Source organism: Strix aluco, chromosome 11 (genome assembly GCF_031877795.1).
Source record: "Strix aluco isolate bStrAlu1 chromosome 11, bStrAlu1.hap1, whole genome shotgun sequence".
Lineage (NCBI taxonomy): Eukaryota > Metazoa > Chordata > Aves > Strigiformes > Strigidae > Strix > Strix aluco.
Window position 1 is genome coordinate 3,671,370 of NC_133941.1, and position 23,285 is coordinate 3,694,654.

General features: G+C 43.7%; 2 protein-coding genes across 7 annotated transcripts in view; one reads left to right on the plus strand and one right to left on the minus strand.

Annotated features, from left to right (window-relative positions):
• ARIH2 (ariadne RBR E3 ubiquitin protein ligase 2) overlaps positions 1–10,702 on the minus strand; it is a 33,115-nt gene extending 22,413 nt beyond the window's left edge. Inside the window, exons 1-3 of one of the 6 annotated variants that reach the window (XM_074835729.1) lie at positions 10,579–10,688; positions 10,092–10,190; positions 6,303–6,649 (exon numbers count right to left, since the gene is read on the minus strand). In XM_074835729.1, the coding sequence (XP_074691830.1) occupies positions 6,303–6,551 (249 nt within the window). In that variant the 5' untranslated portion in view covers positions 6,552–6,649; positions 10,092–10,190; positions 10,579–10,688. The other 5 variants (XM_074835730.1, XM_074835731.1, XM_074835733.1 and 2 more) reach the window with 5 other exon arrangements.
• A 135-nt stretch (positions 10,703–10,837) lies between these two features.
• Positions 10,838–21,848, plus strand: SLC25A20 (solute carrier family 25 member 20). Its single transcript, XM_074835738.1, has 9 exons — positions 10,838–11,208; positions 11,911–12,003; positions 13,969–14,096; positions 16,539–16,629; positions 17,540–17,657; positions 18,860–18,932; positions 19,511–19,620; positions 21,059–21,183; positions 21,704–21,848. The coding sequence occupies exons 1-9, from the start codon at positions 11,104–11,106 to the stop codon at positions 21,764–21,766; spliced, it is 906 nt and encodes a 301-aa protein (XP_074691839.1). The 5' UTR covers positions 10,838–11,103; the 3' UTR covers positions 21,767–21,848.
• The last annotated feature ends 1,437 nt before the right edge of the window (positions 21,849–23,285 follow it).

Here is a 23,285-nt window from a genome sequence, read left to right on the forward strand (position 1 = left end):
GAGAAAGCGAAGAGCAGGTCACAACCTGAATCCACACAGTTGTGACCAGTAGCTCAGGAGACAGAGCAGCCAACTCGCAGTGGAAAGCACTGGTGCATGCACGCAGCCGCACACACACGCGGAGCGCAGGGTTTAGGTAACTGCAGTGAGTGATCCCTGCTCGGTCCCAAATAACAGTCCTTTACTTGACAATCCCAGCTAAGGGCATTTTTCTTTGGTTATAAAAGGATGAAGAGGAGGAACATCTGCTTTGTAAAAGAGTGTTTCATAGTACACAACGTAGCTCGTTTCTGCTGCGCCATCCTTAGTAGGCACAGCACACAATTCTGGCAACGCCCTTCAGCTGCCTCATGCCACTCCTAAGACCATGTTGTCCAGCTGTAAGCTTGCAACATGAAACAGTTACTGAGAGATTTGTTTCAGCATTTTTAATGACTTGTGTCTTGCCTCTACCTCCCACCAAGATCATACTCATCAACAGCTGTGAACAGATTATTTTTTTTTTTTGCTCACTGCAGAGTCATACAGGCTGTAAGATACACTTAAGGCGTGAATCACAAAGAAACGTGTGGGCTATAATCACCCTCCACATTTGTGGCTCATTTTTCCAATCAAGTTGAGAATTTCAGCAGTCCTGGGCATTAAGTAACAAAACTGGTTTCTCTCCTTAAATGACTTCATGAAGTTGTCACAAGGTTGCAAGGTCTGGACTCTCCAGCCAGCTCTCTTATCTTGCTGACCAGAAGGCTATGAAAACTTACTTTTTTTTTTTTTAAAAAAAAAAGACATTTAGGATCCAAAATAACACACACACTGAAGACAGTTACGGACATATTCATGTCCTCTCAATGTTTAACATACTACTAAAGTACAGACATCGTGAATGTGGTAGGCAACATCAGCTTTCATGAGGCAGAACTTCCAGGATCTTTTGGTTTGGGAACAAAAAGCGGATAAAGGACAAAGGTGTGTGCTCCTAAGAGTTACAACTTCAGACTGGATGCCCCACGTAATGTCAGCTTGATATTAAACACAGAACACAATACAGAAACAAACCTGCATTTCCTGACTAATCTAGGGTTTACAGGTACTTGGAAACTGTGTTATCACTGCCAAACAGCACCACAGGGGTTCTGTGGAGATGTCTACCATTTATAGCAAATGATATTTAAATAATAATATTTAATAATTCAATATTTTAAAATATTTAATAATAATATTTAAATATTTACTGTTTATTAATACATACTAATATTTAATAATGTTGGTTCTTACGGACAGTTACCAGTGTCAGTTCTTATGGACACTGACTACGAACATAAATTTTTCAAACCCTGTTCTTATGTACATGTATTTTAATATTTCAAGGGGCTTTACTACCTCTCCTGTACTTGAGGTACTTAGGTACAAGCTAGTCTTTTGACTGCCATTTTCTGTTGCATGTAAGTTTTATGAAGTCATTATGGCATCAAGAAGGATGACTATGCAACACTGCATGTGTGTTCAGATAGGCACCCCATACCACACACTTGGTCGCAGCTTGCCCAGCGATACAGGGTGGCACACACACACACAAACACACACACCAGTGTCTTGACATCTGGCTCTTTACAGGCTTTTTGCGATCGCATGGAAGAGGCTTTCCGCAAGCGCCAGCTCCTTTGGGTAGAGCTGCTCATACAGGCTGCCAATCTCCACGCACATGACTCTGGATCTGCTAAAGATGGTATTTGAAAAGGACCGCTGCCAGCATCCACCAAGCAGCTCTACAAACTAACTGTTCTGTGTCAGCGCAATTTGAGTGTGTGCAACAGTTTCAGAGGGCTGAGTTTTTAGGAGCAAATACTAATTTGGTTGTGTTAAAAGATGTGGTATCACTAAGGTGAGCAAGAATATACAGAAAACTGGTTTATCTCTGGAAGTGATAACATGGATTAATAGATTCAGAACTATGTCATTATATCAAATACTTTTTGCATCTACCAAATTTTATTTTTCAAGGGATAGGGCTAAAACACACACCAGAAGCTGTTATTTCAAGAAGCAAGGGAAGTTAGCTTTTTGCTGTCTGACAAATATTACCAGATTACTCACATTAGCAAACTGAAAATTGTAAGTTCTTCAGTTTTACAATTCCTTTGATTTTAGTGGAAAGACTACATCAGTATCAGTTGCCTGTAAAACATGACTATCTTTCCTTGTTACCTTGTATGTGCAGAAATATCTTAGCTTCCTCGTGACTGACAATCAGCTTCTAAAAAGACCTAAAGTCAAGGTAACGTTTTTTCATAAACTGCAATTGCAGTAGTTTTATTTGGTGGCTTATATCACCAGTTTAAAAAGAAAAAATTGGTAAAAACTAGAAAGATCCGTCTCATCACTGAAACGGAGAAACTACTGCCAGTTATTTGGAACATCACAGATATTCTAGACTTGTACGGAGACCCTCAGCAGAGCCAGGAAGTGTCATTCACAAACAAAAACAATATGACATCATCACACACTTAATTGCTTGCCACTGACAGGGTCAACTTTGTTTGTACAACTGTTGAGTATCGTACTGTTTGTATGCATGTACTGATACCGCCAATCCAGGACCCACAATCATTCAATGACGATTGACAGAGTTATCTTGAAAACAAACTTTTTACTATACAATTTTAACACATTATTTCTGAAAGATACTGGATTTTATATCTATTTTTTAAAAAGAACTGTTGTAAATTCCTTTGCTGGTCTGCAGGCAATACATGCCATTCTGCTTTCAAGGGTATTGTCCTTAGCAAGTGTTGACTGTTGGTCAAGTGACCTTTTGAGGAATTAAAAGTGGTCTGCTTCAATTCACCAGCCTTTTGGTCAGAGAATCAGTTTTGGATATTAGCTTGAGATTTTGTTCTGGCATGTTTCAACAGAGATAGCCTCTCCTAATTTTAGTCAGGGTATTAACTGAACCCTCCACAAACAGACCTCCAGATTAACAGCCCTAACCAAGAAGCAAACATTTCCTCTTCCTTTTCTTGGAAATCAAGGATCTACTCAGTTCTCACTAAAACCAAAATGAGGAAAAACTTTCAGAGTATCACTTACAGAGTCCCTCTAGCTTCTGTATGGTTCTGGAATAACCACTACTGTAGTTGCAGGCCTGCCACACAGCATAGCTGGTTGTATCTACTGCTACCTTGTTTGTACTAATTTTTCTATTCAGAATTCCCCACCTGATAAAAAGCAAGTCAGCAAAATTCAAGGTAAAAGTTTCCTATGACAGCAAGAGATACAAGGGCATACATTTACCTACATGCTGGGTTTCATGCTTTTATCAGACTTAAGATTTTAATGGATTTTTTTTCTCTAATTGGGGTAGATAAAAACCGAGTGTTTTGTTAAAGACTGTCTCTTTCAATGTTGCATGCAAACTTTTTAAACACACACAGGGTGCTCACACCTGACCTGAAGCTAGCCAGCTAATGATTTGTTCAGTTGTCTGTCCAGCTTCAGTAAGAGTGAGAACAAGGTCAGCTGTAACTCACAGGGAATGACAAAAGGTAGCCAAGAGGGTTTCCAAGGAAGATCACCCTTTATCTCAATGCTTTTAACAAAATAGGAATTCCAACTATCAGCCTGAAATAGCTGAACAAAACAGTTTACAAAACAAATGTTGAGGGTTAATGAGCAGAGCAAATGAAATACTATTTATTTAGATTGTTATTAGCTAATAACAGTACAGATTGTAAGTATGTAGATGTCAAGCTCTGAATACCTATTCCTGGTCTTAAAAGTATGCAGACAATATATCACAGAGAAAACACGCTCAATAAATCCTCCCCAATTTAACCTTCAGAAAGTGAATCACGTAATGACAATATACAGTGGCAGAACAATCAAACATGGCTTTGAGCCCATTTATTGCATTCATTTTTTTCTTTGCCTTAGGGAATTGTATTAATCTATTCATTTCTTGTAATAGCAAATTGCTCAGATACCACGTCACGCATTGCCTTCAACATTGTACCTCCTGAAGACAGTCTTAAATTTGCCTTCATCTTTTCCTATTAGGGGCAACAACTCTGTCTTAAACACGAGCTAATGCTGAAAAGCACTATGTAACCACTAGCACAAGGTAAAGGAGATGAAATCAACATAATTAACTAACATGCTCCAAAAGAACAATCACCACTACCCCCAAAAAGTCAAGACATTATGAAAGGCAGTCTTCAAGAGAAAAAAAAAAAGTTTTTAGAACTCAAACAAATTAGAGGAAAGAAGTTAATACAGTTCTCACAAAAGTCTGCCCCAGTTTACTCATATCCATTAAGTCAATGGAAAAATAACGATAACAAATAGTTCAACATGTTCTATTCAATTTCCTTCTTCTCTACGCTTGTTAATTGAACACAAATTCTTTCCACTCCAGTTTGTGTCAGAAAACTAACAAAACTACAAGTTTCCTTGGGGGAAGACAGGGGAAAGAAGAAAGAGGATTGTGCTGAGGTATTGCCAGGAAACAAAAAGCACATGCTGCAGATACACAACAGATTTCCAAGAAAAGGGCAACTCTTGCACCACTGTTGCTAGTGAACAGGGAGTTAATGTGGCACTTCAAGTGCCAAAGACTTAGTGTGTGGCTTACAAGATCACAGTTTTCCAGGTTTCTACCCAAATTTATCTTCTCATGCTCAAACCAGAATGTGTAGCACTTCATTTTTAAGCAAATATGCAGGCATATTCTTGATGTAAAAGGAATCTAAAATGTTCTCTCCTTGGGTCATATTTGGAGTGAGATTTGAGCTAGCAGGTTGGTATTATCTGGTCAACTGTAACATTTGCTGAGAGCTTCAGAATTCCTGGAAAATTTATTTTAACTTTGGAAGCCTGATTTTAAAGACTACATAAAGTATTGCTTTTGTTAATATAATTCAAGAGAACAATATGGCAGTGGTCACCTTTTTGAAGGGTGTTCCATTTGAAGGCAAACAGTAAGGAGCAGAAAAGCTGTTCTAAATCTTTACTTAATCGCTAAGAACCAAGAGCAACTGGCAGCTGGATCAAAAGTGCTGACCAACTATTCTCATTTGTTCTTTTCTTTTGCCTCCCTTTTCTGACAATCTGTTGGGAACAGCAGGCATTCAGAGCTCGAACTGCACATTTTGAAGAAATCACAGACGTGAGTTTGACAGCCACAAAAGAGTAAAACTTCACTTTCTGAGGTGGTGAACGCTGGGAATGAGCACAACAGACTGCAAAATCACCTAGAGATGCAGCAAAAAGTATGGGTGCACTTTAGAGCCTGTTGTTTACAGGCTTCATAGTCCTCAGACTTTATGGTTATATACTGTTCCTATAGGACACTGACATGCAAATAAGGATCAAGAGATCCCTCTCATTTTTTTAAATTAGGTTTGATCAGACCAAATGAATAGGAATCAAAACCTATCCAACATGGTTTTTTATATGCTGTGGTCACTTGTCCTGTTTTCAGGACTTGTTCCAGAGAAGAACAAGCACTAGGAGATCTGTTACAAAGTAGATGCATCACTAATTTCAACCCAGTGTCAACATCTAGAGCTTAGAAAACTGCTTTCCTCTGAGACCTGCACAGGGAGCGAAGTACACAGACAAGGCAGAGAGGGAACCTCTTCTTATTACTAGTCTGCACTAGTTATCAGTCACACAAAGAAAAAGAAAACTTCACAAAAGTCTTATTGAGCATAATACCATGGAGCTGACTCAGAGTGTGACTCTTCTGTGATGAATTAGTCACTACAAGAGCTGTCAAGTTCATTGTACTTTAATTGCTGTCACTGCAACAGTAGGGTTAATACCTGGCATGACAGCTGATCTGTCTTTGAAAGTCTATGATTATTCTCTCAGAACCAACAAAGAAAGGTGTTTTTGTTAGAATTACAGAGTTTTAGCATGTCTTCCTATCTGTCAGTTATCTTCTCAAACACAGGTGTACCAATCTGCACCATTTATGATTTGTTTTGTTTCTTTTCTATATATCCTCTATGCATTGTGTTAACGCAAAGAGTTATAGCTTGGGAATTTTGGTCATGAAGCCCAGCTCTGTAAAAAAAATACTGTAAGAATCAACATTCAGTAAGGAAGATTTTTCAGGCCCCAGAACCAGTATGTAACAACTGTAAAGCTTTGAGTCAGTTTTGAACCAGGGACCTTCAATAATGTTCCTCCAACCCCCATAACAGCAACATCGCCACAGCTTATTTCAAACTATATGCTCAGCATTTGCCTTTTTAATCACAGACTTATTTTACACCTGTGTTAATGCAGAAACCTTTCCTCACCTTTAACGTGGCAGCCAAGCTGGCCATGTGTTCATTCAGAGTGCTCTCCGACTCCTTGTAAGTCAGGCAGGTGAACTGATATTCCTCTGGATCAAAGGCATCTGCTCCCTGCTGCTCCACGTCGTTAGCTACCCCATCATAATAATCCTCAATATCCCCAGGATCCTCATCCTCTTCCTCCTCCTCGCAATTAGGGTCATAATCCTCTTCATTGCTGTCAGAGCCCTGGCTGTTCATGTCCACGGACATCTTAATGCCCTGTCAAACTGCAGACCAGGAAAGCAATTGCAGCTTCTTTTTCTCCTCCAAACTTTATCGTTCTTTTGATTTCATCTGAGCTCTGTCTCCTAAGGGGGGAAAAACAATTTTTTCTGTTGCCTAAGAAATTTTAAGAGAGGCCATGTCAACATCATACAGGTGATCAAACAGCCACGAACGGACTGACCCAACGGCCCAGCTAAAGAAGATTCTGCTGTGCAGGTCCCTGGTTTGGATCCACTGCAACTCTTGCACCTGCAAAGCCAAGGCTGCTCTTACAGGCGAGGCCTAAAACCTCGGAGACTGGCTTATTGCATTGCATCCTACCCCCCAGTGTGAGCCCCGAGACTTCTGACATTTGGAAAATGGCTTTATAACCTTCACTACAGATCTTCTCAGAGACATAACTAAATTTATGACATTTTTTACCAACAGCCTGAAGTGCTGCAGAAAAGCATCATATCCCCTTCATCAACAAGAAAAAACACAAACCCCTTAACTGTGACCACAGTAGCCAGAAAGGCAACCTGTCCGTACTGCTTCAGAACCCCAGCCATTAAGTGGGACTTTGCAAAATAAGACAAGCAAACAGATCTCTTGCATACACCCAGTCTAACAGTCTTCAATACCATCTCAAAAGAGACAGTGAAATTAGTTAATCCCTTTAAGTAGGTTCTACTGGATGTGATGTGGCTTGGGCCTTACATCTGAGGGGGAAATAAAATGAATCCTCTCGTTACTTTCTCAATATACACTTATTACCTTCTGAACGTAGAAATTTATGCTCAAGTGTTGGCAGCTGCTATTCAAGAAAATCAGAACAGCCAACTTTTCCTTTTAGTTACTCACTGTATTCGAAAATTCACATATTTGACTTGACTTATCTGAACTAGAAACCTTCTGCTTGTGTAACTAAACTACATGAATTCGAGTTCCAAGAGGTTCAGCAGTAGAGCACATATCAACCTTGAATTACGGTCATCTCGTATTTAGTCACAAATTTCCATTTAACCAAATAATTTAGTTTCAAGAGAGAATATATTAAATACAAAAGACTTAAATCAATGTTGCAAACAGATTTTACATATAATCAAAGCTATATTTTCCACGAGCAGCGTATATTGGGTTTCTAACAACATAGTAATGCAAACATGTATAAGCTCTGTTACTCAAACATATTTCCACAATTTGTAACTGCTGGGAAAACCATAATCAAGCTTTGAGAATCCTGGCTTTAGAGCACAGGAAATCTTAACCATAAATTTTCATTATTATTTCTCAACTCGTTTGTCTTCTGTTTCCAGTAACCTGACCAGGCAGCACAGAATAACCAGGCAGAGATGTGATGTACAATTAATTTGAGGGGCTGCAGTGATTTCAGCAGATACAAACCCTCAGTGAGAGAGGATGAAGGGTAGCAGCTAATTACATTGTCCCCTGAATTCTGGTCTCCATTCCTTTCGTTTGCCTCTCAATTCCTTAGCTATTCACAACATAAGTAGCACACAAACATTTTATAGCACTGCTTCCCACAGAACTTCAGAGGAGCAGAGGTACCGTCCTCTCCATGTTGGAAGGAGGCAGATGCGAAATCTGATTTGACAGACGCAAGGCAAACCTATATATATTGTCCCTCCCTCCACCCTGCTTAGACTTAATGATTCCATTCCGGGCTTAATCTGTATCAACACTGACCTCCTGCATAGAAGAAGTAATGGATCTTAAACCTCATGTTAAAGGAATAACTTATTTGAGAATCTAAGCCCACTGTGAACATTCCTACAAAGATATCGATAGCCCAGCGTGCAACAGCTTCATTCACCCAACCTCAGAGCACCACAAAGCCCGAACTTTTCACCAGTCAGGGAACTTCTCAAACTCCCTCAGATCATCCCACGCTCTAGAGACAGAAAAAATCCCCAAAACACTCGGTCCATTTGCTATCTCAACACATAGCGAGTCCCATCCAAGCAAGGAGATGCTTTTAGATACCTAAGTAGAACAATGGGCGTACTCGGTACCTCAGCAGTTACAAACCAGTCTCTGGGGAGGAGGCTCAGGAGAGTGCAGAACTGTTTCTCTGTGCCACTAACACATTTATTTGAACAAACAGAGGAACTGTTTGCATGGGCAAATGGGATATATCAAGCAGAAAACAGTCTGCAGACTAGATGACTTTTGTGACTCCTGTCACAACATTCTAGGAAAGAGCTCACTTCCAGCATAACTGAACGTCCCACAGACACGCGTGGAGAGAGAGGAAGGCTAAGGCACAAGCTCTGTGGGCAAAGCAAAGCAGGCTACAAGAAAAATAAGGAACAGAACTCACCTCACACTCAGCCCAATGCCCTCGTTCACGACTGAATCACAAGCTCTCTGAATACAAACTAAGACAGGACACAGCTAATACTTGATAGCACTAGCTTTTAAGACAATAAAGATGTTAAGCTCAAAAAAGAGGGTCAAAAAAGCAAAGAGCATTTAGATTAAATAATTACCATAATCCCCAAAATCAGATTATAAAGTTTAAAACCATATTTAGATCGCTTTCCTACCCAAGGGAGGATTCTTTACCACCTTCATCCAAGATACTCCCTCATCTTCACTAACACTGATACAATTTAATCCCCTCTCTTCCTCCAGCCTCCTTGCAGAAACTCATAAACACACCCACTCCTACGCTCTGCCGCATATCGGCTCCAACGGAGATGCCCTCTTGCTGACTCCTGCTTTGCAACACAATTCTTCTTAACAAGGTCTCCTGAAACAAAACGCCTTCAAATATGCCACCACCAGTCTCTCTCTGACCTCACCACCGTTAGACACAGTAAATTACATTATCCCACCTCATACCTGGTCCTCCTACAGCATTTTTTTATTTCTTGCCCTCTTATCCACCTCCGCAGGATTCCTCTAGTAAATACTTTGTAGGATACTCCTACTTTTACTGTTCGTATTTCACAGCCATTTGAGATGGCTTTTTCTTCTCACCTCTTTATTGATAATTCTGAAATAGAGAAAGTCTAACTCAAGTCTGTCTCCTGAACTACTTATCCATGGAAACTTCAAATGGGCTGACGCTCCCTTTTCTCTGCAACCATCTACAAACCCAACTCCACACTTGCTGTTGATGTTAATCGTATCTATGTCACTCAAACCTGTAATCCGTGGATCATCCTCAATTACTTCTTCACACACGCAGCATGCATACCTTGCCATTTCCTTCTCCACTGAGTTTTTTGATAGGATTTTTCCATCTCAGGAGTGAGAAACTAGAACATCCCCCATCCTGTTCACCACAGATGACTCTGCAGAGACCTCCTTGCAGCCATATCACACATCCCCCGTGAATCTGCACGCTCTCCTCCCACTTCCCAGTCTTTGTTCATACTATCACGACCGCCTTGTTCTTCCCAACTCATCTAATCCATTTCGTTCCTGTCCTTTCTAATCCGTCATCACTTTTAACAAGTTATTTTATGCGTAACTACACAAGCCCTCCTTCCACGGTAATCAGTTCATTTCAATTACCTCAGGTCCGTTTCTTTTGTAATCCGTGCAAGACTAAATTCCGTACTTGTCCCACACAGCCAGAACGCCGCATACTTGTAGGAGGAAAGCCCAGGAAAACTGGGGGAGAGAAAGGAGCTGTGGAGGAAGAGCCTGAAGGGTGGCAGGCCGAGGCAGGAGCCCCACACAGCCCACAGCCTGCGAGCTCACGGGCTGCGGCTTCTCCCCCGGGCAGCCCGACCTCGGTACCGGCTCCGGGGCGGAGCGCGGCCGGGCGCTAAACTGAGCAGAACTTACAGAGAAGCGGCTCCGCGCCCCTCACGCCGCGCTCGCCCCGCCCCGGGCTCCCGCGACCTCCCGCTGAAGGGACACGGGCCCGGTAAGCGGCGGCGCTCACCGGGCGCCCCCGGTTCCCCGGCACCGCGGGACGGCGCGGCACAGGCCGCCCTATCGGGAGCCCCCCCCCGCCTCCTCCTCTTACAGCGTGGCCCAGCCCCCCCGCACTTACCGGGCGCCGCGGAACGCGGCCGGGCGGCGGGCGGGGGAGGCAGGGAGCGGCGCCCCGGGCTCCTCCTGCCGGGCCGCCACTGCCTGCACGCCGGAAGCACCGGCCTCCGCCTGGCGTCACTTCCGCCGGGCGGGGCCGGGGCCGCCGCCGGGCCGGGCCGGGCCGCACCACTGCGCTGGGCCCGGCGGGGGGGAGCAGGGGGGAGCAGGGGGGTGTCGGGCCGGCGGCGCGGGGCCGCCCCGGGGTACCGGCTCAGCACCCTCAGCAGACGCGGACAGCGCGGCCTCGGCCGGTGCCCGCGCTCGGTGACGGCGCCCGGCACGGCGGTGAGGGAAGAGCCCGCCGCCCCCGCACCGCCGCGGGCAGGGGCCGCTGCTCTCCCGGCCTGCCCCGCGCTCGCCTCCCCCAGTATCCCGGCGTGCCGCGCGGCCCGGCACTGGGGTAAAGGTCGCGGGGCGGAGGGGGCGGCACTGGCTCGGCGGCGACGCAGCGCCCCGGCCCCGCTCCTCACCCGCCGCTGCCGCCATGGCGGAGCAGCCGCAGCCCATCAGCCCCGTGAAGAACTTCTTCGCTGGCGGCTTCGGGGGCGTCTGCCTGGTGTTCGTGGGGCACCCGCTGGACACCATCAAGGTGGGAACGGCAGCGCGGGGCGACGGGGACGGCGGCTGGGGGCCGGTGCCGTGTAGCCCGGGGCAACCGGGGGAGGACTACGCTTCCCGGCGGGCACTGCGCGAGGAACGGCGGAGGCTTCCCGGCGGGCTGTGGGGGGGAGACTACGGGTCCCGGCGGGCGCCGCGGGGCAGCCGGGGGAAGACAACCCTTCCCGGCATGCACCGCGGGGGGAGGCGGGACTTGCCGTCCCGGTGTGCCTGGCGGGGCAGAGCGTCCCCCCGGCGGGGCGCCCCCTGCCGGCTGGCGGCCGTCGTGTCCCCTCAGCGGTAAATTATTTTTGTAGGTAAAAATGAAAAAAAAGAGCGTCCATGTGCCTGGCGCTGGGAGGGGGCGGAGGAGCCGGGGAGGGAGAGTACACCCGCACAGCGAGTGTGTAAGGAAGCTGAGCAGTGCCACGGTGTTAGCTCGCAGGCGTTGAGGTGGGGTTATCACCCTGACAACATCCCTGCAATTAATTAGTTAAATACATTAACTATTAAATACATTAAAATTCAATTTCTTCCCTTCTGCGAAGGGCTAAAATGGTGTTAATCTCTCTGCCAATCTCGTAAACTCCAATCACAAAACTCACTCCATAATAGTCGTATAGAGGTGTTCTCTGAATCAAAGTTTAGATAGCAGTATTTAATAAAATAATCTTTTCCTATCCCATCTTACTAGGTCAGACTGCAAACCCAGCCTAAGCCACAGCCTGGTCAGCCCTTGCTTTATTCTGGGACCTTTGACTGCTTCAGAAAGACTCTTGTTGGAGAGGTACTGTGTTGGCATGACAGCTGCGATGCCTGCCAAAAATACCAGTTGTTCCTGTTCATCACGGGAATGGAATCGTGTGGGAATGTTGCCCCCCAGAGACTATACAATTCCTGGGTTATCAGTTGAATTGATTCAAATTAAAATTTTTAAGAAGATTACAAAACTGGGGGAATACTTAGCATCTACATGCTCCAACCGCATGTCTCTTTGTTTTGTTATGAAATGCTTTTGGTTCAAAATAACATGATATTAATATTTGACATTATAGACTGGAGTGAGTGTTGGCAGTTGTTTGTTGGCTTTGTTATTGTAGTTGGTGGAATCTTGCTGTGTTTGGAGTTCTCTCTGGAAATCCTAAAATAGGCAATGACTTTTGTTGTGACAAGCAGTACTTTTACTTTCTTCTATAATGTGTTATGACATCTGTGAGAAGGCAGAGGAGCATTAATTAATAGATTTTTTCTTTTCTTTTTTTTTTTCTTCCAACAGAAGGTCAATTACAGTAGTTTTGTTCAACCTTATTCAGAAGGTGGACAGTGTTTTTCACTGCTGAATCAGCCATATCATGTGATTGAACTATAGTCTATTTTGGTTTTAGAAAGGCACGCAGCCTTGGTTTAAAGACTTTAAGTGACATAGAATCCTGTCTTCTGCTTCATAAGTTTCCCCAGCACCTATTTACCATTTGGAAACAATGGCTATAAAGCCCAACTCTTTGTTTACTAGTCTGAAGTCTGATTTCTAACCACTGGATCTTGTTAGGTAACTCTCTGTTAAATGAAAGATCTGCCTCATATCTGAAATCTACTTTCATTATGGTATTAACTGGTTGTTATATAACCGAGTAAATCTTGCTTCCCCAGTCTCTCCCACAAAGCACTGAAATGCTTTGCTAGCTCTGAATCCCTGGCGGTTTTTAACACCCCTGCTGAAGCATGGACGTCAGAGCTGAACCTTAATAATAGCCTTGTGATGTGAAGTTCAAAAGTAACGCTGCCTCTCTACTCCTACTCAATACTCATCAGTTTCTATAAGGAAAACTATTAAACCTCTCTGCCAAGGCCTTTTGTTTCCCACTGCTCATGGGAAGGTTGAGCAGGAGTGTCTGATCTTCGTCATCCGGATACAATTTCATTACAGAGTCAGTTGTGCCCGTAAGGATACAGACACATACTGGGACACGCTGATTTATTTGGGAGGGGAAGGAAGGGGTGGACGGACCAGCAAATATTTAATTTGTGCATCTAGTCTTTATCTAGAAAGATAACTCTCTTTTTTATCAGAAAAAGTTCAGTTCAAAGGCAAGTTAAATGAAATAAATGCTACTGCTGGGGTCTACATTAGAATTCTTCCGTGGGTGTAGTCTGATGAAGGGAAACATCAGGAATGTAGAGTTGTGTGGTGAAAAAGTTTTGACTTAGGGAAGGAAAGAAAAACATAATTTGCTCTTGAACTCGTTCAAACTGAGCTCGTGTGGGGAGTGAAGTAGTTCAGGTTCATCTCCCTGGCTCTTCTTTTATCTAAAGAGTGAATTCGATTCAGCGTTCTCAGGCTCAGTGTCAGGATTTTACACGACTGCATTTGATGACATTAATAAAGCACATGTGTGATTTTGTATGTATCTGAGAGAGAAGACTTTTGATGTAATCTGTTAGGACTGTTATTCAGGTGGCTTTTAACTTAACTTCCTCGTATTTGAGATGTAAGTACAGGATGAACAGTATTGGAACAGGAGGGCATAAGTGGTGCCAGTGTTTTGCAGGAAGGACAGCTTCCCTCTGCAACAGGCCCTGAGCCTCAACTGAACATGTATAATTGCAAATGAACAATAGACCCCATTATTCCTCTGATTAATTTGACTGACTGATACTCTCCTGTATTATAGCCTTTTGCTTCTCAATAAGTTGAAACGTGTGCAAAGTCTGTGCAAAACCCAAGTAATTCTTGTGGTAACATTTCTTGCAGGGAGTCCGAGGCTTATACAGAGGAATGGCAGCTCCTATTATCGGAGTGACACCCATGTTTGCTGTGTGCTTCTTTGGATTTGGCTTGGGAAAAAGACTCCAACAGAGAAAACCTGATGACGTTTTGACGTGAGTTTCTGAGTTAATCAGACAGTTGGGGAAGGCACCCTAAGGCTCTTGCAGCCTGTTGTATTGTCGCACGTCGAGTTGTGGTGTAAATTTGTCTCTTCTCCTAGGTTATAAATATAGTTCTAAAAAATAAAACACTCGTGTGTTTTAATGCTTCTGGAAGCGTGGGACTGATAGCAGAGGCTAAAAACAGACAGCATGTGGGCAGGTGCTATGCAATTCCCTTTCTACGCAAGAAAGAGCCATTAAGGAACAATTCCGTTTTAGATGAGTACACTGTGAGTTATATAATGATTGCCTGCCAACAGTCTCGCTATTAACAGAAACTATGGGAGAAATAAATTCATGGTCAAGCAGCCTTGACAACATTCACAGTCCTGATTCTCTTTTCTCTGTTAGTTGTGACTCTTGCTGTGTCCTTATGTTAGGATGTAATAATAGCCATAGAAATGTTTTATTATTAATTTCTGAAAAGAGGTGTTTATGAGCAGCCTTTGTCTCAGGCCTGTCTAGCCTTTTCAAAAAGAGATGGGAAGCTAAGAAAACTTTGTGTGGCTTTCTGCAAGCTAACTTAGGCGTGAAGGAAGTCCCCCACCCATAAAGTGATAGAACAAGAGGGAATGGCTTTAAACTGCAACAGGGAAGGTTCAGACTGGACATTAGGAAAAAATTTTTCACAGAAAGAGTGGTCAGACAGTGGAATAGGCTGCCCAGGGAGGGGGTGGAGTCACCATCCCTGGGTGTGTTTAAGGGTCGTTTAGATGAGATGCTGGGGGATGTGGTGTAGGGGAGAACTTTGTAGAGTAGGGCTGATGGTTGGACTCGATGATCCCAAGGGTCTCTTCCAACCTGAATGATTCTGTGATAAAGTACTCCCTTAACTTCTTTGCTGAGTTGTGATCTGTAGCTCTACAGGAACAGAGCTGTAACTTAGCAACATTTTGTTCTATTATTTGTGCAATATGTAGGTGCCCTGTCAGAAAGTGGGAGTCCATTGTGTTGAGCCAAGCGTGGTGGGGAGGTGCGGTTTGTGTTGGAGCTTTGCCTGCCCAGGGGCTGCCCGGCTGGTGCGAGTTCACTGAGCCACTGCCACGACACAGAGCGAGCTGCCTCTGTGCCAAGATGCTGGAACACTGCTAGTTTACCCTCTGGTTTACCACAGTAGTGTCCTCATGCAGACAAGGCTGAAGGGTAAGACCAGGGGAACGATAAGGAGTGGAGAATCCAAGGAGACAAATGGGCTGTGGACTGATTTCCAGCAGCCTGTTACCTCAGTGTAACCAAAGGCAAGTTTTGAGGAGCAAGCTGGAGCAGGGCAGCGTATTTTGTGAGTCTTTATGCAGAACTCCTCCCAAGCAGAGCAGCGGGAGAGAAAGAACAAAGGTCAACAAACAGCTGGTGGAACTGTCATTGTGCCCAACTGCGCTGTACCTTAGGCGCAGACTTTACACAGTAAGATACAGTGTGCCTGGGATGTGAGGCCCAAAAAGAAAGGTCAGACTCTTAGCGCCATGGTTGTGGGTCTAGAGGCAGGCAGGATGGCAGTGGTTCCCCATGTTGATTTTTAAGGGAAGTTTTGGAAGGAAGGAGGTGGAGAGAAACTTGAGAAGCTGTTCTGTCTTTTCTGGGGATGAATAATCCCAAAGTGAGTTGGAAAACTCAAAGCTTAGTTTGAGCAGGAGGTGCATGTGGAGGGGAGAGGGAGGTCTAAATGTTCTGGAAGATTTAATGGGAATTTAAGAGTAAAGAAAGGTGTAAGAATTGGAAAACCTGAATAGAATGCCGTCCCTTGGGCAAGTGGAGAGAAGTGGAAGGTGTAGAATTTAATTAAACTGATATATTAGGTTGTCTTACTAGAGAATGTAGGATGTTGGATGTGAAAATAAGTTTGTTGTGGAGAAACTCAGTCTGTTAAAGGGATTTCTGTCATGGAGACTTTGCCACATGAAAGCAGGTGCAGAATGTGTGGCCTGATGGCAGGTTGGTAGGACAGACTCGACGATGGCAGAGGTTGAAGGAGGGAGGGCCTGAGAGGTTACAGAAAGGAGGCTTCTGACTGCACAGACAGGAATATGCACAAATGCTGGTGTTGCTGAGAAGAGAGTGGGAGACTGGAGGAGGAAGAGACGAGTGTAAAAATCAATGGGGAATGCTGTAGCAAAAATTGTAAGTACAAGGAATATTAGCAAATACAATGGATGTGAAGAGCTGAGTTATGGTTGCTGTGGGAACCAGGGCTTTGAATCCTAGGGATCCTAAATTGTTTAGCTCCAGTTATGCATTGATGAGGCACTTCTGCACTGATCAAAAGCAGTGGATGCATTTCTAGTTCCACTGCCAACCTCATGTGGAACAGCATAATCTGGTGATAAGGGGGTCTTTCTGCCCTTTGTTTCCTATGTGCTATGTTGTGTTAGGGTCTCTTCTGTTTCCTCGGGGCAGATATCCTCAGCTGTTTGCTGCTGGCATGTTGTCGGGAGTGTTCACGACAGCAATCATGGCTCCAGGAGAGAGAATCAAGTGCCTTTTACAGGTAAGGCACTGGATGGTGGTGATGGGAATTTTAATTTCAGAGGTTTTGTCTTTCCATACCAGGAACTTCTTCGGTTAGTGTGTTTACTCTGTTCTGTTTTTTGACAGGACTGAGACAACTGTCATGTAATGCAACTGTGTCACGGAGAAGCATTATACAAACTCACCATGACAGTTCAAGTACATACAGCATTCATTGCTCTATTCATTTTACAGAGCACAAGCCTTTGTACTGTGTGGCATTATATGAGGCATCAGTGGATGCCTCAGTCCACTTCAACGTCTGGAGCAGTCCAGTTTTTCAGAATGAAACTTTTTCTATAAAAATGCCAAACTACCAGATCATAAGACTCTAGTATAAAGATTTTCTGTTGCCTTGACAGGTTCCCAGTAATAACTAAGGAATGTATTCCCAAATACATGAAATGGTTTTCTAATGTTTGGGTGACTGTTAGCTTTACGCCTCCTCCAGCGTTTTTAAAGTGTTGGTGGAAAATGTAAACCTGAACAAATGAAAATACCATCTTTAGCAGAGATAGAAAGCTTTGCTTATTTCAGACTTTTATACGCATACGAACTGTTTGAATTTCGCTAAACTATCTGAAGGCTACTTTTTGTCAGTGCAAGTGTAGAATTACCTAACTGACTTCAGTTGTCAAAACTCACACTGCAGAAAAATAAGGGAGAATCTAGCCTCTGCGTGGAACAGTAAACAAATCCTCAGCTTGGACATGAGAGAGCTGTTTGAGGAAGTGCCAGAGCAGAGGTTTCAAATGCAGGAGTGCCTGTGGAACGAGTATGTGCTCCTTTCTCTCTGGAAACATGCACGTGGCTTTCTAACTGTTAGCTGAATGATTGTTCACCAGTCAGAAACCTTCAATAGTCAGAAACTTATCGCTTTAATCCTTCAGATCCAGGCAGCTACAGGTGAAACTAAATACAGTGGCTCTTTGGACTGTGCAAAACAGCTGTACCGCGAGGCTGGGATTCGTGGCGTGTACAAGGGGACAGTGCTCACCCTCATGAGAGGTAACTGATAGAGACATTCTGATGCTTCTTCTGTGTGGGGTACTTTAAGATAAGAAGCCTGACATAGTATCATAGATCCCGTTGTCCCTTTAGCCAATTGGAGATGCTGTGTCACCCTTTTTTCTTGTTTTGCAGTCTGCAGAGCTACTCCAGTGTCTCAAAGGGACTGAGAAATAAACATGAGATTCTCAGTGAGTGAGGAAGAGATTAGATGACAAGGATCAGAGGGATGTAGGAAGTAATTAAGATCTGAGAAGCCAAGAGGAATGAGAGACTTCAGGAGAGGAGCAGAGAGAACAAAGAGAAAAGAAAAATACAGAAGTGGGCGCTTTTTTTGTTCTTTTCTTTCCTTCTTTTTTTATTTCCTTGGGAGAAGGATTGTGACTGTGACTGTTGCTGTGTAATGCTGACAGCTTTAAAAGGTGTGACTGCAGCAGTTATGCTTTCTAACCCGCTTGAGTGTGGGTTATTTTGGACTGGGATGTCATGACCCCTGTCACAACAACAACAACAAAATAATTGTGCCAGACACTGAATCCTTTACATGTTTCAGTACTTTCTCCTTTGAAGAGCGTTAGATTGTCCCCTGTACTGGGGCAATGTTTTCCAAGGATAAGCTGAAATTTCTGTATTTTGATATTTCAGTTCAGGAATTTGTTCTATACTCTGCTTCTCATAGAAGTGTAGCAGCTAGCAATGTAACTCTGGCAGTGTCGCTAGCCAGAGGCTGGTTTAGGCATGAGGTAAGAATGGGCTGTGGGAGTACCTTAAAAAAACCCCAAAACGAAACCCGTCAACTACAAAAAACCCCCAAAATGGAATCATTAGAACAAATAATGTGCAAAACCCCTGTGGTTCCTGAACTGCTCCGATCTGCTAGCAGCAATTAAGAAAGCTTAGAGCTGTCTCATCATTAGCTTAACAGCCAACAGACAGGTTACAGTCTGATTTGAAAGGTTGCTGACAGAAGCATTTGAGAACAGATATTTTCCCAATTCTTACCTTTAGCACTTGCTAAAGTACCTGGGAAAGTTCAGGCTCCTCTGTCTAGAGCAACAGAAGATTTTACTTTGTTTGTAGAGGGGGTTCAGAAAGGGAATTTGGGTGTACTTAGTGGTGTTGCTGAGCTGGTGTGGGGCTGTTTTGCCTCTAGGCTTCATTTTGTTTCCCACTACTCACGGTCTTTGTTGTTTACCCACTAGATGTCCCAGCCAGTGGAATGTACTTCATGACGTACGAATGGCTGAAGAACATTCTGACCCCTGAGGGAAAGAGGTTAGTGAAATCTCAGTCATCATTTTCTGGACTTCCCAGACACTGCTGGTTAATTTCCCCAGTTACCAAGAGATTTAGAGCAGTATCATCAAAACAAATTTAAAAGAAAAGGGTCGCTTGTCTTGTGAGTTGAGCTGGTTTAGTCTGGGGTTAACTGACAATTAAAATAGTATTCTAAGTTTCCCTCAGATTCTAGCCTTGGATCTTATTAGCCAAGTTGAGGAATACTTAAAGTAGGTCTCTTCACTTTCACCCCTGTGTGTGCACAAATTGCTGGGGGTTTTGTTGTTGGGGTTTAGGGTTTTTTTTTTTCCCTCCCCAGAGCACTTGTGTGTGTGGTGCTGAATGAAAAGATTTGAACCTTTAGGGTGGAGTTAGTACATTTTGCCCACGGGGCTCTGATTCTTGGAAATCTTGCTCAAATACTGCACTCTGTGTCTGCAGCACTGTGCTGCTGTCAGCCAGGCTGCCTCTTTGATTGTCACCTTAGTCAAAACAGAGTTTTTACTTCTTTTGTTTTCCTTTTTTTTGTTTGTTTGTTTTCTTTTTCCTCCCACCCCACCCCAATCCTGCCACAGTGTGAGTGACCTCAGTGTGCCCAGGATCCTCTTTGCCGGGGGCCTGGCTGGGATCTTCAACTGGGCAGTTGCCATTCCACCAGACGTGCTGAAATCCCGTTTCCAGACTGGTGAGTTGCCCGCCAGCTCGTCACGGCCTCACGCCACGCGGCGCTCCCGGGAATGGGCTGGGCAGCAATGGAAAAGGACACCTGAGCGTGGCATCAGGGAGGCAGCATGTCTTGAGCACTGCTTGAGACAAATACATGAAAAATCCAAGTGTGTTCCTAGCTTTTTTTGGTTGGTTTCCTCACAAATTTTTGGCAAATCGGGCTGTACATCTCTGTTCCTTCCTCCCTGCTAATATAATGATCCTGATTCAAGATACTGTTTAGAAACCTAAGCACAGAAGTCATAATAACAGAACCACTTGTCATGGCTGTTTTATTACAACTGCAATTCTTTGAGAGGTTTTGTTATTTCACTTCAGACATAGTGCTATATGAAATTTATAGTAACTGGGCGTGCCTTGCTGAGAGCATTGCTTTTAGACTAGCTGCTCTGCTCTCTTAAATATCTGCGGCCTAGTTATAGTGAGGATGGCCCCAGGCCTTGCGCTTCAGTGAAGTTTGACAGGTTTTTCATTGGTTTCTCTGGGAGTCCTAGTCAATGAATACTTCTGTTAAGGCTCCCCATAGTCTGTCTGTGGACTCTGCTCTCCGCTGGACTGTAACCATTTTTCCTGAGTCATGGATCATGATAATCTAGTGCAGGAAACTTCTTTTCTTTTTCTTTGAATAATGGCTGTGGTGGTTTGATACAGTAGCAAGGGCTGAGTGTGAAATACTCAGCTTTGCATCCTTGTTCCACTGAGCCAATCCCCAGTGCTGCTGTATAGATGATGTGGGTTAATGGTGGTTCTGTTTAACTGGGTTGGTTTGTGGAGCACTTGTTCAGAGGGCTGGCAAAGGCATTACTTTCCAGAGAAATGTCAGAAGAAGGAAGAACTTGTTCTTTGAATAGAATAAATTTTTAAAAACACCTCAGCAAGTCTGTGTAACATCAGCATTAAAACAGCCTGTGCTTTTCACTTGAAGTCTGTTGCTGTTCTTGGCTGGGGCATGTGATAGGATCATTTTCTGTTTCTTATAAACCAGCTTCATCAGTTTTTATATCTGACCTTCCTACCTCCTAATTGCAGCTCTTGGGAGAGCTGTGATCAACAGTGCAAGTAACAGCTCAGATTTCCAGCCCTGATAAAAGTTATTCTCTTTTCTTCCCTGCCCCCCAGTGACTTGATAATACAAATTCTTTGTGGTGATGGTGAGCACCTCCCTTCTGTTTACTGAGCCTTTAGTAAGGTGTCTTTGTTTGCTTGCTTTTGATTGAAATAGATAATTTTCCCAAGCAGATGTTGCAACAGAGCTTAAGCAATGCTTGGATCCTGGTGTCACCTAGATGGTGTACCAGTATGAACTTGTTGAAAATCCTGGGCTGTTACATATGCCACATCCTTCAGCACTTGTGACTGCCACACATCTTAGCTAATGTGTTTTGTATCCCTTTCAGCTCCTCCAGGAAAATACCCAAATGGCTTTAGAGATGTGCTGAGAGAACTTATCAGAGAGGAAGGAGTTGCATCTCTCTATAAGGGCTTCACAGCTGTAATGATCAGGGCATTTCCCGCTAACGCGGTAAGTAAATTGTGATTCCAGACGGGTTTTGGGGACCTGGCCGCTCGCAGTGAATGTTTGCAGTCTGTAGGGGAGATGAGTGGCTGCTCACTGTTGTACCATTTCAGTGAGATTCTTGCCACCGCTATTTTGGCTGTTGGTGTCCAGGTTCTAAAAATGTACCTTAATCTAGGGGGAACGCCAAGTAAACCTTCCTCTGAAGCTTCTCATGAAAGCCCTTTGTTGAGTCATTCTGACAGTCTTTCTCTATTGATGGTGCATTGACCAGTAGAGGAGAGAAATGGGTGGATAAATTTAGACTGGCTTCCCCTTTAATAAATAACGAACCTAAGAGAGCAGCAGTTCTGCCTTTGTGTAGAGGAATATAGTAGAATTCTTGTCTCTGGTCCAAGAACGTTTTTCATTCTCTTCCTCCTTCCACATCAGCCACGTCAGGTGTTTATAGTGTTGCATTTCTAAAACCTTGTTTGGAATAGATTTTTAGAATCCTAATTTGTTCTGTATGTTCTCTCTTTTTCAGGCATGTTTTCTTGGTTTTGAAGTTGCTATGAAGTTTCTTAACTGGATTGCTCCAGGTTTATGAAGACTAGGATGTCTTTGGAAATTAGAGAGGAGAAGGAAGAGTGCAAGTCTGCCTCAAAGGAATAAATGAATGATCACTTGAAGTTTCAGGAATTATTGCTTGCCTAATATCTTTTGCCTTCCTCACGTTCTTTAGGTGGTGCTATGTGCCATTCAGAAATGTAAGCTGTAGCTCTGAAACAGAGTTGATGAGTTAGAGGTGATACACCTGTCTTCTGAGCCAACGTACCACAGCAGTAACGCTGCTAACAGACAGCTGTCACTATTACACACACTACCTTAAGTACTTCCTCATGGAAGAAGGGGACACTTTGTAAAATATAATTCTTTGTTTACTGAAGAAACATGTAGCTATTAATGCTGAAAAACTTCCTTAAAATAATTGTTTGGCAGTGTGTACTTAACTCTCAGGGCATGAGTTAGCAGCTGCATGTAGTAGTATCTACAAGCAATGTCAGATAGCATTCTCATCTCTTGTAGTTTTTTAGTTGTGGCTATTTCTATGTTGACAGTGGCTTTACCTGCATGTAATGCAGCAAACACAGAGCTGAGCAGGGAGGGCCAGAGCGACGTTTCAGCGAGTTGGGGGGTATTACAGATAGTGTATCGGATCTTGCATATGGATCTTTTCTGTGGAACTGAGAGGGGAAAATGCTTAACATTTGTACTAAGCTTTACTGGAACAGCCAGCGGGGAAATGTGTTTGATTAACCTGAACTTTTCTCTGAAATCCCTTTCTGTCCCACTGAAGATGTCCCAAATGCGATTTCAAAAGTACAGCACGGTTCATAGCAACCCATGGTTTATTTGATTTATCAGATGCTGTGTCCCGGGATTCAATCATTGACATTTGCCTGAGAAAATGTAACAGCACTTCCAAGAGCTCAATTTCTCTGACATGAGGGGGATACATGAAGGGGACACTGGCTCTGCAGTCTTGTCTAACTTTATTCTTGCTCCGTTCCTTGGTTTTCTCTTAATATTATTAAACATAATCACATTTTCATTTGAGAAATGACTAATGCTAAGAAGCAAAAAGCAACTTTAATTTCTTCTGGTTCTGATGCAGTGTTGTTGGAACTCAATAAAGCTGGATGCTGCTTGGCTAGAACGTGTGCTTCTGTTCATTTACTTTTTGCATGATCTTGCATGTTGGTTTTGCAAAAGCTTTCCAGTTCTTAATTCTGAGATGTGATTGGGAAGCAAGTTGTGCCATGCTGTCTTTGATTGTTAACCTCTTGCTGTTTAGCTTTTGGATTTCTGACATGAACTGTGGAAATTAATGTTCTGCACTTTACCTGTTTGTCATTCAAGTGCTGTTAGGTGCTGTGTTGTGGACAACTTTTTAGCTATAAAGCCAGACGCTAAATAACACATATTGCTCGTGGAAAGTATTTTACGTTTTCCAGGGAGATGCCTGGATGCAGATAGATCAGAGCTTAGGGAAAGCGTTTGTCCTGATGGCCCACAGGAAAGGAGGCTGAGAGTTTGTCCTTGGTCTGGCGTGGTGTGTTGGCCTG

Coding starts and splice junctions, on each gene's coding strand:
- SLC25A20 (XM_074835738.1), top strand. CDS start 11,104: ATGGCGGAGCAGCCGCAGCCCATCAGCCCCGTGAAGAACTTCTTCGCT. Junction 12,004..13,968: donor GAAAGACTCTTGTTGGAGAG/GTACTGTGTTGG, acceptor CATTTCTTGCAG/GGAGTCCGAGGCTTATACAG. Junction 19,621..21,058: donor GAAATCCCGTTTCCAGACTG/GTGAGTTGCCCG, acceptor TATCCCTTTCAG/CTCCTCCAGGAAAATACCCA.